At 43.1% G+C, this 17,593-nt stretch overlaps 1 protein-coding gene across 6 annotated transcripts; it reads left to right on the top strand.

Moving 5' to 3' along the window:
* The first annotated feature begins 1,014 nt into the window (after positions 1-1,014).
* On the top strand, positions 1,015-16,810 carry AAR2 (AAR2 splicing factor). Of its 6 annotated transcripts, XM_048498302.1 has the most exons (5): positions 1,078-1,193; positions 2,536-2,674; positions 2,830-3,629; positions 5,845-6,074; positions 14,436-16,810. In XM_048498302.1, the coding sequence occupies exons 3-5, from the start codon at positions 2,873-2,875 to the stop codon at positions 14,601-14,603; spliced, it is 1,155 nt and encodes a 384-aa protein (XP_048354259.1). In that variant the 5' UTR covers positions 1,078-1,193; positions 2,536-2,674; positions 2,830-2,872; the 3' UTR covers positions 14,604-16,810. The 6 variants fall into 6 exon arrangements, with proteins under 6 accessions (XP_048354258.1, XP_048354260.1, XP_048354257.1 ...); XM_048498301.1 differs by lacking the exons at positions 1,078-1,193; positions 2,536-2,674 and adding an exon at positions 1,015-1,073; XM_048498303.1 differs by lacking the exon at positions 2,536-2,674 and having other exon boundaries at positions 1,056-1,104.
* The last annotated feature ends 783 nt before the right edge of the window (positions 16,811-17,593 follow it).

The following is a 17,593-nucleotide window of genomic DNA, read 5'->3' as shown; positions in this document are numbered from 1 at the left end:
CCTCTCTTCTGAGAATCCCAGTTGTTCCTTTCCAGACTGCTCACCAATGAAAGTGACTATTATGTGCTAGAATGGACTGTGCTGGTTCAGATTATAGGTAGAGGATTTCAGTTTTCAATGATCCTTTGCATTAAAAAAAATGCAAACATTAAACCAGTACAATGGGGAGAAAGGTTCTATACCCCATTCTTTGCTTGTTTTCTATTTGTCGGAGGGTTTTAACCTAGTGATCTTCTATTTGCAGTCTGAATTGCATCCATTCTTTCTCTTGGGGGGTTTCTGCCACACCACCTGAGCCAGATAGGTGCAAAGCAAATAGCTTCAAGGTGTAGCAATCAACTAGGTAGGTCTCCAAGAGATGGCTTCAGTTTCTGTCACAGATGATCAGATGCAGGAACGTCAAGTGGTTGATGAGGGATATTTGGATTTCTGAACCTGAATTCCCAACACATCTGTAATGACACCAAGTCTCTGAAAGCCAGAGCATGTACTCTCCTTTAATTAATGATGCACTATCGCACTGTTTGAAGAAGGGAATAAAGGACACAATTTTAAAGTTTCCCAATTGGTAACATGCTGCGGTGTAAACAATGCAAAGTACTTAATAGTGTAATCCTAAAATGAGTGAAATCAATTAAAGACCCAGGGCCGTACTGTTCGACCTGGCATGGCTTAAATTTTAAGCAGGGAGAGCGTATGCCCCGCACTGCTCCAGTGAAGCTTGATCATAAGTGTAGTTGGTGTTTCTCTGTGGGGACAGCGTGGCATTCTGTACATGTGTACAAATACTCTTTTCCGCCTGCATGCTGCTATTTTATTAATAACAAGTCTCAAAACCTACATCTTCCAGAATTTACGTTCACTCAGAAACCTAGCGAGAGCGGACCGCCTCACCACACGTTCGTGGGATCTACTCGGATTGTTTTCTCAGACGGACAACCGGCCGCCTCTTGCATTTCTCTATGGTTGGCGGACCTATCTTTTCCTTCGCTTCTCCCTACCGGAAGTGGCCCTGCAGCAGCTTCCTGGAGCTTTCCCGGATCCTTGCGGCATGCGGCGACTTTCCTGTTTGGGTGGGTTGTTTGGATGCCAGGTGGTCGTGGTATGAGTGGAGCTGCACCGTTCCTGACAACTTTTGCTGCAAAGCTCTGCATCCTCTGCTCGGCTTCTCATCCCTCGTCCTGATTCTCAGGGTTGCTTCTGTTTTTCCTAAAGAGGATCCTCTTGTGTCTTTATTGCGAGTGTAGAAATTGTGTCCCCTTTGCCCTCAGAGAATCATCCAGTCCTTTGTGAGAACCTTAGAGTGTTTGCAGGCACCTTGTGGGACAGTCACAATCTTATGGGATTGTAGAAATATAATAGGAGCAGCTTTTACTACGCGGAAGCTCAGTAATTGGGGAGGAGGGAGGTTCACCTGTTGAATTTCTGCTCAGCACGAAAGTGTTAAAGCTATGGAAGCTCTAAAAAGAAGGGGGTAGAAGAAGTCCTGCTAACTCTTCCATTGTTATGTTTCCATAGAAATAAGGGCAAACTATAAATACCACGTATTTTGACTGGATGTTAGCTGCATTAGCCCACTTTGCCATTCTCTCCATTCCTTTCCTTTTTATTTTTCATTTGGGACATAGCTTAGTCTGTTTTTGCCTATAATTCCACAAGATGTTGAGTTTATTAGCATTCTGTATCAATAAGTATAACAACAGTGTTTTGACTATCACAGCCCAGCTGTTTTAGTCCTGCCTACAGGAAAGTTGCTTGCCTGCACAGGCTGCTTAAAGCTGCTTGGGACTTTAGATCTTGTTTTGTGAGAGTGATACCTGCAGTTTTTGTGGTTGTATTAGAAGAGGTGTTAGAACGAGAAGACTTTTCATGTGAAGCTGCCTTTTTGTGAGCTAGACCAGTGACCTATCCTACCCAGCATTGTTCATTCTGACAGGCATTGACTCACCAAGATTTCTGCAACCTTAAAATTCTTTTCCTGATGATTCCATATATCATGTTCGACATTCAAAGAATATGTTCTAACACAGAACTATGGGCTTTCCTTTGAGTTTGTGTGATCTGCTCTTATAGAAAGATATGGATCCTCTGTCAGGAAGGAATTAGCTGTATGTGTTGTTTGTTAACAGGATGAGATCAAGTGCCTCTCTGGGTAAAAGTGAGCTCATTTATGTTTCTGAGAAACACCCTCCCCCCAATATTCCTTGTTAATTGTAATGTTTTAATTAATTATCTTCAGCCACTTGAATGCCTGGTAGGATTATTCCAAATGCATATATGGCAAGGTGTTCCACTATGATTTCCAGGTAGATTCCAATGAGCTTGATAGAAATAAGAGAGGTCAGGAAAGTCTCTGAAGGGGCAGCTTGTACATTTTCCAAATAGATAGCTTGTATCATTACCAGTGTCTCATCTCATATGCTTTCTCCCTTACTGTTTCTCATGTCTGTATGTTCCATACAGTGCCAAGCATACTGTTGGTGCTATATGAATGTTTAATTAGTGCAAAAGTTTAGGGTCAGATGTTGTTTCTAGGTATTCCTGATCTCCCTGACACATTGCTGAGAGATACCAGTTTGAAAACTTTCACTTAAGAAAGTGTGTTCGCTGCCATCATAGAGCCACCTGGGACTTTGCAGAGGCAAACCTTTCTCATAAGCATTTTGGATTCCTGGTGAGAATTGCCACTGGGAAGTATATTTTTCCAAGAGGTTTGAAATATGTGTGCTTGAGATCTACTTGGCCAGCTTCCCTTATATTGTGGTAATGCTTGTATCACATCAAACGCTAGTAAATGATAGTCAAATGCCATTTTTTGCTTGTTCCTAGATTTCCATTAAGAAGTTGTGGTGTAATCAAGGAAACGGACAAGATGGCAGAAATGCAGATGGACCAAGACCTGGCTCAGCGGCTCTTTTTTGAGGGAGGCACAGTTATTATATTGAATATGCCAGAAGGAACGGAGCTTGGTATTGACTATAACACTTGGCAAGTGGGTCCCAAGTTCCGGGGAATCAAGATGATCCCCCCAGGTATTCACTTCCTTCATTACAGCTCTGTTAATAACCACAATATCAAAGAAAGTGGTCCTCGAATGGGCTTTTTCCTGAATTTGCAGCAGCGAGATCTGCGGGTGTTCCACTGGGACCAGGCCAAAGAGGAAGTGGACCTCACTCCAGCACCTGAAAACGAGACTGAAGCCATGAGATCTAACTTGATGGAAATGGACAAGTTTATGGGTGCCTACCCATATGGCACTCTAAAGAAATGGATTTCCCTTACTAATTTCATTAATGAATCAATCATGCAAAAGCTGCAGCCAGAAAGTGGACAAATATGTGCCTTTTCAGAGGTGCTGCCTGTTTTGGCTGGGAGGTATACTAAAGATCGGGTTGAACAGAACTTGCCTCCGTATGACACAGAGTGCAAAAGCTATGCAGAGGGCCTGGCCAGGCTTCCCAAAATGCAAGTGAAAGCTGGCACAGAGATAAGGTTCACAGAAATGCCTAAGCAAATGTACCCTCAAGGTGCTACTCCTGCAGAAGTTACCAGACACAGTATGGACCTTAGCTATGCCTTGGAGACTGTGATCAACAAACAGTATTCCAACAATGCCCAGGATGTGCTTGGTGAGTAATCTCTCCTTTGCCTCTTATATTGCTTCAAGATAACTTTCGGCACTTGGCATTAGTCATAGATAAGTTGTCAAGTCACAAACTACTTATGGTGACCTCTGGTGGGGTTTTCAAGGCAAGAGAGGATCAGAGGTGATTTGCCATTGCCTGCCTCTACATCCCAACTGTGACATTACTTGAAGGCCTCCCGTCCCAATAATTGCCAGGGTTGAACCTGCTTAGCCTCTGCGTTCTGATGAGATCAGACTAATGGTAAAGGTTCCCCTTCAGTCGTATCTTACCCTGAGGTACCACTGCAAGTAATTATTTTATAGGCAATTAGCTTTTGCCATTGCTTTCCCCGGCTATTCTTTACGCCCCAGCTATGAGCTAGGTACTCATTTACCGACCAAGAAATGGATGGATGGCTGAATTGACCATGAGCCAGCTGCCAGGATATCTGACCCACAGGGGGCTTGAACTCCTGACCGTGTGAGTGGCAGTGCAAGCCCTTAACCACTATGCCATGTGGCTCCTTGATCAAGCTAGTTTGTATTTATTTATTGAGACCAAGCAATCTTTTACAAATGAGTAAGCTTTTGAGTTTCTCAGAAGCCATCAATAGGATGCATGGTTGAAGTGGAGGGGAAGTGAGGGAGAAAAAGATGTTGGGTATGACAAAAAAGCTTCTCTGTTCTAGGCATCTGTAAAACTTTGTGGCATTTTGGATGGTCCTCCTAATAAAAAAAAATACTACCAGTACTTTGTTGGTGTGTTTCCCTGTCTGAAGGAATCATAATGTCTAAATGTTTATGTCTGTTTCAGAGGGATGCACAGCTGCACCACCACTTACACGGGGGGTGGGGGGTGGGGGGGTTGGTCTTGTGTCTCTTTTTCCTAATGAGATGCATTTGTATGTTCTGGTGCAGCATACTCCCACATATGTGAACTAAGATGAGGCCCTTCATTGTAACAATGAGGACAAAGTTGGCCAACTGTTCCTTTTTGTTTGGAAAGGGACAAAAGAAAGTGGAGAAACCTAATAATCTACCAAGGCATGATTATGCTTAAGGCAGTCTGTAAATTGGGCTGTCCATAGTACAATATCCTAAAACAGGGATGGATCCTGTTTTCATCAGACAACTGCTTTTCAACCACAAGAAAGCAAGTTCATTTAGAATGCTTGAACTTTCTCATGTGTAGTACTGGTGTCCCCTTGTGGTAGAGCCTTGATACTGCTTCAAGAAACAATGTGAATTTAATCATTTACCGGTATAAAAGACAACCAGTTGGCATCCCACAGTAGTAGTGGTGCCTTAATTATCTGGCCTGATCGCTGCAGGGAAAGTAATCATCATATCCGAATACCTGATCTGGAAATTGTGTGCTTGAATAATGTCCTTTAAGTGTCATGGGGTGAGAACCGTGAAAGCAAGCTGGGCCAACATCATCATTGCTGTGATTAAAAGCATGAAGATTAAGAACATCTGTAAAATCCTTTTCTTATTTCAGCTATTTACACAAAAGTAGAGTACTTGGCACTAAAGTCCTGTGATGTAAAAGCAGCTTAATTGATTCTACAAGTAATTTAAAACGTTCTTGTATTCTGAGATTAAGCCACCCCGACTTTGCTGACTTCCTTGCCTTATGCATTCACAAATCTGCTCACCGTGGTAACATAGTTATAATTTGAGTCCAGTGGCACCTTAGAGACCAACAGGATTTCCTGGAGATCAGCTTTCAAGAGCCAAAGCTGCCGTCATCAAAGGACTCTCAAAAGCTTCCACTCCAAAAATCTTGTTGGTCTCTAAGATGTTATTGGACTCAAATCTCACTGTTCTGCTGCAGACCAACATGGCTACCCCCTGGAATGATCTTTGCTGTGGTAAGTGCGAGAAGGATTCCCTGCACTACACAGCGCACCTCTGCTTCTCTTGATTGTGCTGCAGCTTACAGCAGGCAAGAAACTGGAGAAAGATCTCACTGCTTACCACATCTGTAGATAAGACAGGCCTCTAAGCATGCAGTAATAACATATAGCTATGTAAGTGCTAGGTTATTGTAAAACTGCAGAAGGATGAGAATTGATGGTTGTGTAAACTGACAGTTGCATGTAAACTAAAATGGATCTGAAGGTCAACACCTTTTTCTTGCACCACCTCCCTGAAACTAAAGACTTTTCTGCGTTTTCTTTTTGTTTTCCCTAAATTCCTTGGTGGAACCTTTTCAGGGGAGTTGCAGTTTGCCTTCGTCTGCTTCTTAATTGGAAACGTGTATGAGGCCTTTGAGCATTGGAAAAATCTCCTGAATCTCTTATGCAGGTCTGAGGATGCCATAGCGAAGCATCACTCCCTGTTCAGCAGCCTCATCTCTGTCTTGTACCATCAGCTCAGTGAAATCCCATCGGACTTCTTTGTGGATATAGTATCCCACGACAACTTCTTAACCAGCACCTTACAGGTAAGGACCTCCAGTAATTCTTCCTGTTGGAAAATAACAGTATGGGAAACTGGTGGTGGTGGGTTTTCCAGACTGTGTGGCTGTGGTCTGGTGGATCTTGTTCCTAACCTTTCGCCTGCATCTGTGGCTGGCATCTTCAGAGGTGTATCACAAAGGGAAGTCTGTTACACACTGTGTCCAAACTTCCCTCTGTGATACGCCTCTGAAGATGCCAGCCACAGATGCAGGCGAAACGTTAGGAACAAGATCCACCAGACCACAGCCACGCAGCCCGGAAAACCCACCACAACCAGTTGAACCCGGCCGTGAAAGCCTTCGACAGTATGGGGAACGTTCACAACAACTCTATGGATGTGCATTACATGATCAAAATTAAGAAGACCCAAATTGAAAATGAGAACTTTATTTTTTGTTTGGCCTTATGATTTTGCTATTAAAACAAAAAACAGTAACCTCATTTCACGTTCTCCCTTCTCTTCCTGTGATTTGTCATCAAGAAACGACAAACCTAAATATCAGTTTCTCAGGCTCTACTCCATTTACCCATACCTTCACAAGTCAGATGGCTACTGACTAGGCACAAGCCCTTTTCTTCTTGTGGCACAAGCCCTTTTCTTCTTGTGGTGCTTCTGTTGTACACACACACAATTCACTGAACGCTAAGCTTATTAAGCATTAGGCACCAAGTGACAGCTTCCCCGTTTTTCCACAGTCCTTCCCTTGATTTTATTTTGTTTTTGTTGTGCTCTTTCAGAACTTATTGGGCCATTCTGCTGGTTCTAATAAACTGTGTAAATGGGTGGGGTGCTGGGTGGTTTCCAGGGTTTCTATGGCTGTGTTCTAGCAGCATTCTGTCCTGACGTTTCGCCTGCATCTGTGGCTGGCATCTTCAGAGGATCTGAATGCTGAGAGAATGCTGCTAGAACACGGCCATACGGGCCGGAAACCACACAGCACCCCAGTGATTCCGGCTGTGAAAACCTTCGACAATACATTGTGTAAATGGGCTTTTCTGGGCTCATATTGCTTGTTTGCTGTCGTACTTGATTGCTGAGTTTTATGTTGTTTTGATTCTTTTAATTGATTGTCAAGCAGACCGGTTTTGAATCCAAAGCCATCTTCTGATAAGAGCAGGAAATAGCAAGTTCCAAGTTCAGTAAAGAAATGGTAAATGGGTGAATGGACACCATTACACTGTGCATTTTTTGTAGCTTGTTATTGACTGGTGGGAAACTCGCAATGTGATGATGGCCTCCTATCATATGTGTTCTGATACCCATGTATCTAGCTTTGTCGAGGTTTGTGCTTTAAAATAGGAACACTAGCAAATCATTATTCTAGGCAGCAGTTTGTTCAGAAGTCGCTTGTGAGCCTTATGTAGCATCCCATCTTCCGCTGAAGAGCTTAGACATGTGCCTGTATTTGTACTTCGTCTTACTGAGGGCATCGGGTGCAACATCATACTGAAAGACATGGAGCAGATAACAAAAAAATCCCTTACTGTTTTGTAGAAGTGAATTGTAGAGATGGCCGGAGCTTCTAAATCATCCCTGTTCTCTTTGCACAGGAGCTGAGTGTAGTCAAGTAGAGGTCAAATCTACCCTTTCATCCTTTCCACTGCTATAGAATGTTACATGATAGCAGTAGGGGGGGGGGCACTCCTAAGTCACCACTAATCCATGCGGAATCATTTTGTGTATCGATCGTTCTCCTTGTTTGCTTCATTTCTTTGGTATCGATTTGCAGCCGTTGCTTGGGCAGTGGTGATTTTTGTCAGTAGCTTTGGAGCATGTTGTGGGGAAGGAGGGGGATCAATATCCAAAAAATAAAACCTCACACTTAAGGCATCCTTATTACATGCCTGTGTGCCTTGGCTTGGGAACCCCTCAAGGAAGGATGTTAAGAACATAAGAACATAAGAACTAGCCTGCTGGATCAGACCAGAGTCCATCTAGTCCAGCACTCTGCTACTCGCAGTGGCCCACCAGGTGCCTTTGGGAGCTCACATGCAGGAGGTGAAAGCAATGGCCTTCTGCTGCTGCTGCTCCCGAGCACCTGGTCTGCTAAGGCATTTGCAATCTCAGATCAAGGCGAATCAAGATTGGTAGCCATAGATCGACTTCTCCTCCATAAATCTGTCCAAGCCCTTTTTAAAGCTATCCAGGTTAGTGGCCATCACCACCTCCTGTGGCAGCATATTCCAAACACCAATCACACGTTGCGTGAAGAAGTGTTTCGCTTTTATTAGTCCTAATTCTTCTCCCCCCCAGCATTTTCAATGAATGCCACTCTGGTTCTAGTATTGTGAGAAAGAGAGAAAAATTTCTCTCTGTCAACATTTTCTACCCCATGCATAATTTTATAGACTTCAATCATATCCCCTCAGACGTCTTCTCTCCAAACTAAAGAGTCCCAAACGCTGAAGCCTCTCCTCATAAGGAAGGTGCTCCAGCCCCTCAATCATCCTCGTTGCCCTTCTCTGTACTTTTTCTATCTCTTCAATATCCTTTTTGAGATGTGGCGACCAGAACTGAACACAGTACTCCAAGTGCGGTCGCACCACGGCTTTATATAAGGGCATGACAATCCTTGCAGTTTTATTATCAACTCCTTTCCTAATGATCCCCAGCATAGAGTTTGCCTATGCTGGGGATCATGTTCCACACCCTCCTTGAGGCAGCTTCATTTATATCTTTGCATTTCTGATTTGTCCTGTCAGAAATTCCTATTTGGCCAACGTCCTTAGCAAAACAGTGGTTATCAGAGCAGCAGTAAAGCATGAAGGGATGAGTTAACGTGTTCTCAGCATGCTGCTTTTGTTTGTGAAGAAAAGTCTTGTGGTATTGCTGGATACATGGAATGCACGGAATGGTTTCTGGTTTCCCTTCCATCATCTGCTCCTTCTGCCCCATAGAAGGTTACACCAAAGCATCATTGTACCTAATATTGGGGGTGGGGGTGGGGGTGGGGGCTGCTGCAGGAAATAGCTGTAACCATCTTGGCATCTAAGAGCAAGCCTGGCCCTTGAGACACTGGCCATAGGTTTTAGCTTTCTGCGATCATAGTTCTTTTAGACCTGACAGAGCTCCGACAATTCCATCATCAAACTGAAATTCAGTTAGGCAGTGTTGTAATAATAGATTGTCTCATGCCAGCACTGAAGTTGAACAGAAGGATGAAAAAAAATATCAGGCAGCTGGAGGGAGGTATCTCCTAGCTGCTTTATGACAATCATAAGCAAGAGTTGTCAACAGCAGGTGGCAGTTGACAGTGCTCAGGAAACCTATTAGCCACGCATGCATCCATTTATCGTAAAGACCTCATAAGAACTTAACCCTGCAAAAGGCCTTTTTCAGTATCTTTCTCCTGTTCTTTTTTTAAGCCATTTAAAATCAGGAAGGGTAGCGGCAGGGAGAGGGGACATCCTCAAAATCCATTGTCTGCATTTCCTATACAGCCAAGGTGGTTTATTTGGACAGGGAATTGTACTGGGGCCCCATGGAACTGGGTTCCGATCCTTGCACAGCCATGAAGTTTACTGGGAGGCCCCGAGCCAATCATTCTTTTTAATGAACCTAACCTGTCACTCTTGGCTGGGTTCAGTAGATAAAATCCCACGTACACTGTTGTGAGTGTCTTGGGAGGAAGGCCGGGTGCGGATGTAATAAAGCAATATTGCAACATAGAAAGGCTTCTGTCTGCTCGCAAGCAAGGCGCATGTGTATTCTGTTCTTATATTTCTTGCACACATTATTCCCACCCGTCCAGTGAGATTTCTTCTTTTCCCTCCTTGGTGGGTGTTCTGTGTATAACCCCTGCTTGCCGTATGATTTCTAGACCTAGGAATGCCTTTCAGAGCACTCCCAAGGCTGAACGTTGGAATCAATTTTAGTTTTTTAAGTCGGTCTCTTAGTGCTGATATCTGTAGGAATGTTTAAAGCAGCTTCTTCACTGAATGGCTCCCCACTGGATCATTTCCCACCTCCTCATTCTGCTGAAATACTGGCTCCATTTACTTCTTACCACATATGCTTGACCTGTGTGTGTGGCTCCCTAGCACTCAAAAGGCCCCGGTAAAAGTGAGATTGCTCTTGGAAAAGTGGCCGGGAATTGCTTTGCAAAATGTGTTCCCACCGTGCCAGCAAAAGCTGCATTATTGGGTTTGCTCTCAAAAGGCACTCTGAACAGGAAATAGATCATTTTCTGGCTCTAGCAGTGGGCAACCTGAATACTTTGCTTAGCTTTAGCAGTGGAGGGTTGGGTTAGGATTCAGTAGGACAGAAATGGGACAGAAATTGCTGCATCGGGATCCGAACAAAGATCCTTTGCATCCTTGTTTACTAAGAATCTGCATTTAGGAATCACTGCAAAATTGGGCCTTGATCAAAGTAGGAAAGTTTTAGGAAACTTGCAGGAAATTCTGTACATCTCTCTTCAGTTCAGCTGCAACTTTTCCCATCTGATTGGAGCCCCTGGTGTTGGCAGGAGATTCGGGTTGTGCACATTAAGGTTTGCTTAGCTCTCTGCTCTTCAAAACATTATGCCCATGAAAAGCAACCACTAGGATCCAAATCTTCATTGCAGAAGTAGTTTTTACTCCACACATTTTTTTTTCAAGCTAGCCTGGTTTTGAAAGCCAATAACTAGGTTTTAACACATATTAGTTTTTAGATATAATATTATTGTGCTGGCAAATTGAAACTCATAATTTTGTATTTCAGCTGCTTTCCAGTGCCAGGATCCCTTCATAAAACAACAAATTTAATAGAAGTGGTAGTTTTTAAAAGTTGATTTCAAAGCGTGATAAATGAGGAGGAAAAATGATCCATCAAGCACAAGGCAATGAACCGTGCCATTAACTTTTAGTGTGTTCAGCTGCTGGGTCTGAAGAGTCTTTCCTACACACACTGTCTTGGTCCCATGTGTGTTTTCAGTTTCATCCTGCAGTGCAAACGTCTGCTTTGAGCCATCAGTCTTTTTGTCGTGGAACTGAACTACATTAATCTGTTAAGCGTTATAGAAGAAGACATGAGTTTGATGATGGCCCAAAGATGCTAGAAGCAAATCGCTAATCTGTGAAGAGCTGGCTAAGATCATGTTGGTAACAGGCTAAAAGCCTCTGTCTAAGAGGGATTATTTCTTCTGCCGCAGTGTTTAAATTGAGTAGCCTCTTAACCTTCTGACTGTTTAAAAACAGGGGTCCCCCTTTTGGTGCCCATGAGCACCATGGTACCCACCAATAGCTTTTTGGGCACCCACTAAGTATTTTTAGGAAGTGGCCTCCTGATTGACTATTGAAGTTTTGGTTGACTGTGCAGATATTATTCTAGTGTTCTTTTGGCAGCAGCTGCCACCACAGCACAAAAATCTGCACTGTGTTACTGAAGTTCAGCTGAGATCATTTTGTGACTGGCTTCACCTCCTGCAGCAGCCATTTTGTTGCTGCTCCCATTGGGCTGTGCCAGAATTCCAAATAGGTCTACAAGTTCAAAAAGTGCCTTCATTTAATTAGGAATCCTGTTTTTTATTGTAAAGTGTGTAAAATGCATACAGGGGGTGGCAAGTACCATTGCTGCTGTCATAAGAGACATTTTACCTGCTGCAATATGTGTTGGCTTGGATTCTGAAAAGGGTTTCCACAAATGCAAAGTCTTATGCACTGGCGTAATGCCCATTGGGCAAGGTGGGCAGCTGCCCAGGGCATCACCTTGTGGGGGGCATCAAAATGCTGGGTTTGTTTTTGGGTATTTTAGTGGTTTTCCATTTTTGGCCTGCAGGGGGCGCAGTTTTTAGGCTAGCGGCACCAGAATTTCAGCGTATCCTCAGAGGACTGTCCTTATGCTACCCCCCAAGTTTGGTGAGGTTTGGTTCAAGGAGTCCAAAGTTATGGACTCCCAAAGGGGGTGCCCCTATCCCCCATTGTTTCCAATGGGAGCTAATAGGAGATTGGGGCTACAGTTCTGAGGGTCCATAACTTTGGCCCCCCTGAACCAAACTGCACCAAACTTGGGGGAATGTCGGCTCAGAACCCAATCTCCTGATGAGACCCTAGATGTTTTGAGACTGCGCCTTCAGAAATGTACTAGCTTCACAACCCCCATTGACAGCAATTCAGAAAACTCAATGCAGAACAAAGATTCTTGGGCAAATTTCTAGGATGTTCCTGCAGGGGGTGCATTTTTGGATGTATCGGCACCAGAATTTCAGGGTATCATCTGGAGATGATGGCACCCCCCCAAGTTTTGTGCAGTTTGGTTCAGGGGGTCCAAAGTTATGGACCCTCAAAGGGTAGCCCCCATCTCCTTAGCAAAGAGGTGGGGATGGGGAACCCCCCTTTGAGGGTCCATAGCTTTCAGACCCCCCTAAACTAAACTTTTACCACAATTTGGGGGTACCATAGAGACAGTTTTCAGATGATGCCCACCGAAATTTTGGTGCTGAATATGACCATCAAAAAAAAATCGCCCCCTGCAAGGAATTTATCCCAGAAAGTAACGAAGAATCTTCATTCTGCATTGAATTTTCTGGATTGCTGTAAATCGAATTGCGAGCTGGGGGGAGAGGAGACATTTCTGAAGGCACAGTCTCAAAGCTTTCAAGATCTAATGTCGATCTGCCCTGATGATACCCCCCCAGGTTTGGTGCAGTTTTGGTTCAGGGGGGCCAAAGTTATGGACCCTCAAAACTGTAGCCCCCATCCCCTATTAGCTCCCATTTGAAACAATGGGGGATGGGGCACCCCCTTTGGGAGTCCATAACTTTGGACTCCTTGAACCAAACCTCACCAAACTTGGGGGGGAGCATAAGGACAGTCCTCTGATGATATGCTGAAATTATGGTGCTGATATGTCTAAAAAGGCACCCCCTGCAGGCACCAATGTCCTGGTACAAAAAAAAATTTGGTCATGGTGGAGTGGCCGCCCATGGGGGGTGGGCATCCAACTCAGGTTTTGCCCAGGGCTACAGTTTGCCCAGGGCTGCCTCATTACGCCTCTGGTCTTATGCTTGTGGAATGCAGTTCTTCCCCTCACTCCCCTCCCACGGTAGCCTCCCCAAGCAGATGTCCTTGCACCTGTACCTGCTGGTTGGGAACCATCCAATCCATTATTTGATAACAAATTGGATTAGAATTATGAAAACCATGAAGAGAAAGAGAGAAAATAACCAAATAATGTCTCATCGTTGACTTCTAATCCATTCTAGGTTCATGTATCTAATTAAAGTAAAACAATTTATCAGCTACACATTTTATCATTTCTAATATTCTGTTTCAATCTGCTGTTTTCTTTCAAATCATGTGATTAGTTCTCTTCTTCCATATTTTTTCAATAAATAGTTTGTAAAAGGTTTCCAGTTTTCTACAAACTTCTTTCTATTACTGTCCTTTAATAAGCTTGTTAATTCTGCTATTTCTGAATATTCTGTGATCTGTATCTTCCTTGGTTAGTACTTTTTCCGCTCTCCATTTCTGGGCATACAGTGTCCTTGCAGCAGCGCACAGATACATGAAAAGCAGATTATTGATTTTGAATATCATCTCCCATTAATCCCAGTAGAAAAACTTCAGGCTCTTTCTTCATTGTTACTTTCAGAATTTTCTGCATTTCTTTAAATATCATGTCCCAAACGGATTTAGCCTCTGTACATAACCACCATATATAAAAAAAAGATCCCTCATGTTTTTGGCATTTCCACCTTTATACATTTTTGCCAATTTTTTTGGCAACTAATACCATCTGTACATCATTTTGTAATGATTTTCTTTCAGGTTATAACATGCTGTAAATTTTAAATCCCTTTTCCATAGTCTTTTCCACTGCTCCAAATTAATATTCCTGCCAATATTTCTGGTCCATTTAATTATTACAGGTTTTACAAGCTCATCTTCTGAATCCCATTTCAACTACATCTTGTGTATTTTAGTAATCAGTTTCTAATCATTTGTACAAACCTTACTTTCAAATCCTGTCATTTCAAATTCCGTATTCTTTTGATCAGCTCTAGTTTTGCATGCATCTTTTATGTATGTTTATTCCTATTACATTCTCATCTAATTTTCTCCCTGTTTTCAAATTCAGTCTGCTTAATTTTATAATAGCATTTTAAGAGATTTGAAAATAGATAATGCAGTAATGCAGAGCAGTGCAGCCTCTGCTTCTTCACTGGACCTAAACTTGGGCCTAAACCTGCCAATGAATTGTGCTGTGGATATTATGTGCTTTGATTTTTGTGACAAGGAAGGCTCTTAGATGGAAAGCCAACAGTTGATTTCTGATCTCATTGGATTAACCCCAACCAACAACACCCACAGAGATGCTCCTTGGTTACACTGTTCTTCTGACTGATATGTTTATCTTCTAGGTGTTCTTCTCCTACACCTGTAGTCCAGCCGTTGAGCGGTCCTTAAGGAAGAAGGCAGAGAGATTTAAAACCCACCTAACAAAGAAATTCAAATGGGACTTCGAGGCTGAACCAGAGGACTGTGCCCCGATAGTAGTAGAGCTGCCAGAAGGGACACTTGTGGATTGAATAAGAACATCTCTACTTTGCATCTAAGCTACTTTTTGTATTCTTGAGTTCTTCAAGGTTCTGCTTTCAATCATGCAACATATACTTTTTGATCTGTGCCACCATTCATGGAGGCAGTTTCAAAAAACCCATGAAGCCTGCAAACTTGGAACTGGTTAACATTCTGGAACTCATGAAACAGACTCAACGTGGATCTTAAACTAGATTAATCGAGAGATGTGAAGCTCCCTGAAGGTTCATTCCAGCTCTAATATTTGATATCTCTTTACAGAATTCACTATGTTTAGCTGAAGAAACCCACATTTGAATTGGCAGTATTTCAAGCTTGGCTCACTTTGTCTGCAATACCATGCTTTATAATTGGAGAGGTCGTAAACCACATGGTCTCGTTCTTGGGAAAACTGCTTGTGAGCAATGCATGAAGATGTCTTGTTAATGATACAATTTGTAACTGCTCCAAGTTATGCTGTAGTAGATGTTTCTGGTGGAGTTTTAGGATACTGTAACAAATTCTTTAATTTGTACTTAATTAGGAGTTTACTCTGAGTTCAGTTACATAGATACAAAAGGGTCTTTTTAACTGAACACTGAGCAGTAAAATTGTTACAAAACAAGTCTATGTTATCACGGATTCCTGTTGAGAGGAATATGCTCTGAACAGCACGTTATCTTTATTTGGGATCCAAAACATCTCAGTCTCATCAAAAGCACACACACAGAAGTGTCTTAGTTAAGTTTATGGAAAGTGTTTAACTTTTTTTTGTCATAGTTTGTGTTTTTATTTAAAATTACTTTGGAAATACATGTTATTGATTATATTTAGAAGTCCCATGACAGTATGAAACTCAACTTGTCCTGGAATTCGCCCTCATTCCATCTTTTTAAACTCCTCTTTCCTCTTCCCTCATCCATCAGAGGGTTTCCCTGCATCCTGCCAGAACAACCAGAATACACAAGGGAAGCAAATCTGAAAGAGAAATGTAGAATTAAATTGGTATACTGTCCAAGCTGATTCTAAAAGGCTACATTGAATGTTCTCGTTTCTTCTTACTGATGTTCTCTCTCCTTTTACTGGACAGGCAAGGGCTTTCTGTTGTCACCTTGGAACAACAAAAATACTATTAAATAGCCTGCAGCCAGCTCACGGCCTGTTCTTATCTTGTAATGCTTTCTCTGGGGTGTAGGAAGATGGTGAATTTTTCAGAAACAGTCCCTACTGTGCAGAAATTAGCTGTCCCCTCTCACATTCTTTTGCAGATTATTAGGCTCCTTCAAGAGTTGGTATGAGTATCTAACTAGATAACCTGCTTGTTAGTCTTCAGCATGCAATAAATCTGTGTTCGTTTTTTTCATAACATGTCCCTACTGCCTTGGTGTGTGAAGAATTGTAAGATCGTGTGCTGTTGACAGCGCTGTGATAGAGACAGAACATTTGTTATTTTATCTTAAAGTAAAGCATTTGTCCCTGACCCAAGGACTTCTAGCATATTTTAATACCTCCATCCCTCTCTTCACTGCGCCCTCCCCTAAGCCATACAGCTATTCCTCTTTGTGGGCTCCACAACCTGAGGAATATAATCTTTCCATGGGTCACAAGGGGCTGCAGAGAGGGAAGTGGCAAAACTCTCAGTGCCATCCATGAGTGTGTGGTTGGATACCAGCCACAATTTTATACCACACAGACACTTTGATCAATTTAAAAATACCTCAGATAATTGAGCAGCAAATATTTATGTATTTTTAGTAAGTGCATTATTAAAATGCGCAAGCATTCCCACACAGAATAAGTTGCAAACTCAGCCCAAAGTGCTGGAAAAAGGGACCCGTCACCAATTGCTTTCTGTAATTCTATAGCCTTGCATTCTTTTCTAAATGTAGCAAGGGAGGACCCCCTCACCCACTCTGACTGTCCACTCGAAAGGCCTGGGCCTACCACCGAAAAGGCCTGTGATCTTGCTGTAGCTGTACATCCAAGAGGACACCTTGAAGATGGAGCATAACTGTGGAGCATAACTGGCATAGGGCAAAACACTGAGAGTTGTAGTTTGGTATTAAAAAAAATTCCTTCAGTACTATTGATAATTAATGCAGATCCATCTTATGTGTTTGTGTATTATTATTCTCTTGCCTGTGTTCCTTTTTTCCCCTACTCTGTTGCTATGTTGTCATGCTTTGTAAAAAAAATAAAAGTGGTGTTAAAAAATGAACTGCATGTGGAGTTTGGGGACAGGTGTGTAGTTCAGGGCTGGGCCCAGGTCCTGTTGTGCACCCGCCTCTGAACTCCATGTGAAGTTGGAGGAGGAGGAGTTTGGATTTATACCCCCCTTTTCTCTCCTGTAGAAGACTCAAAGGGGTTTACAATCTCCTTGCCCTTCCCCCCTCACAACAAACACCCTGTGGGGCTGAGAGAGCTCTGAAAAGCTGTGACTAGCCCAAGGTCACCCAGCTGACGTGTGTGGGAGTGCACAGGCTAATCTGAATTCCCCAGATAAGCCTCCACAGCTCAGGCGGCAGAGCAAGGAATCAAACCCGGTTCCTCCAGATTAGAATGCACCTGCTCTTAACCACTATGCCACTGCTGCTCCTTGGGGGTGGGGGGTAGTGACTTGACATTTAAGGCTGAGTTGGATCTAGCTTTAAACTGCTGGCTCTGCCTTGAACTTGCAGTTTAAAGCTGGGCCCAGCAGGGTAAAGCCTGCAGTTCAAGGCTGAGATCGGCCTGACTGGGTCCAGCTTTAAACTGCATGCAACCAAGATGGAGCCTGCAGTTTAAAGCTAGCGCTAGCCAAGCCCTGTCTTTAACTGTGGGGAGGAGGGGGGTGCTCAGCTTTACGGTTGCATCTACTGAAAAGGAGATCAAGAGGCTTAAAAACTTACCGTCTAAAGTTATTTTATTTTTCCAGCGGGTACCTTAGAGGTCTCTTGGTCAGAGCTGAATGATGGACTCCAGCTGGCAGCTCCTCTATCAACTGTGTTTTGGGACTAGCAAA

This window comes from Sphaerodactylus townsendi, linkage group LG05 (genome assembly GCF_021028975.2).
Source record: "Sphaerodactylus townsendi isolate TG3544 linkage group LG05, MPM_Stown_v2.3, whole genome shotgun sequence".
Lineage (NCBI taxonomy): Eukaryota > Metazoa > Chordata > Lepidosauria > Squamata > Sphaerodactylidae > Sphaerodactylus > Sphaerodactylus townsendi.
Note: the sequence above shows the minus strand (reverse complement) of the source record. Positions and strands in the feature narration are given on the sequence as shown.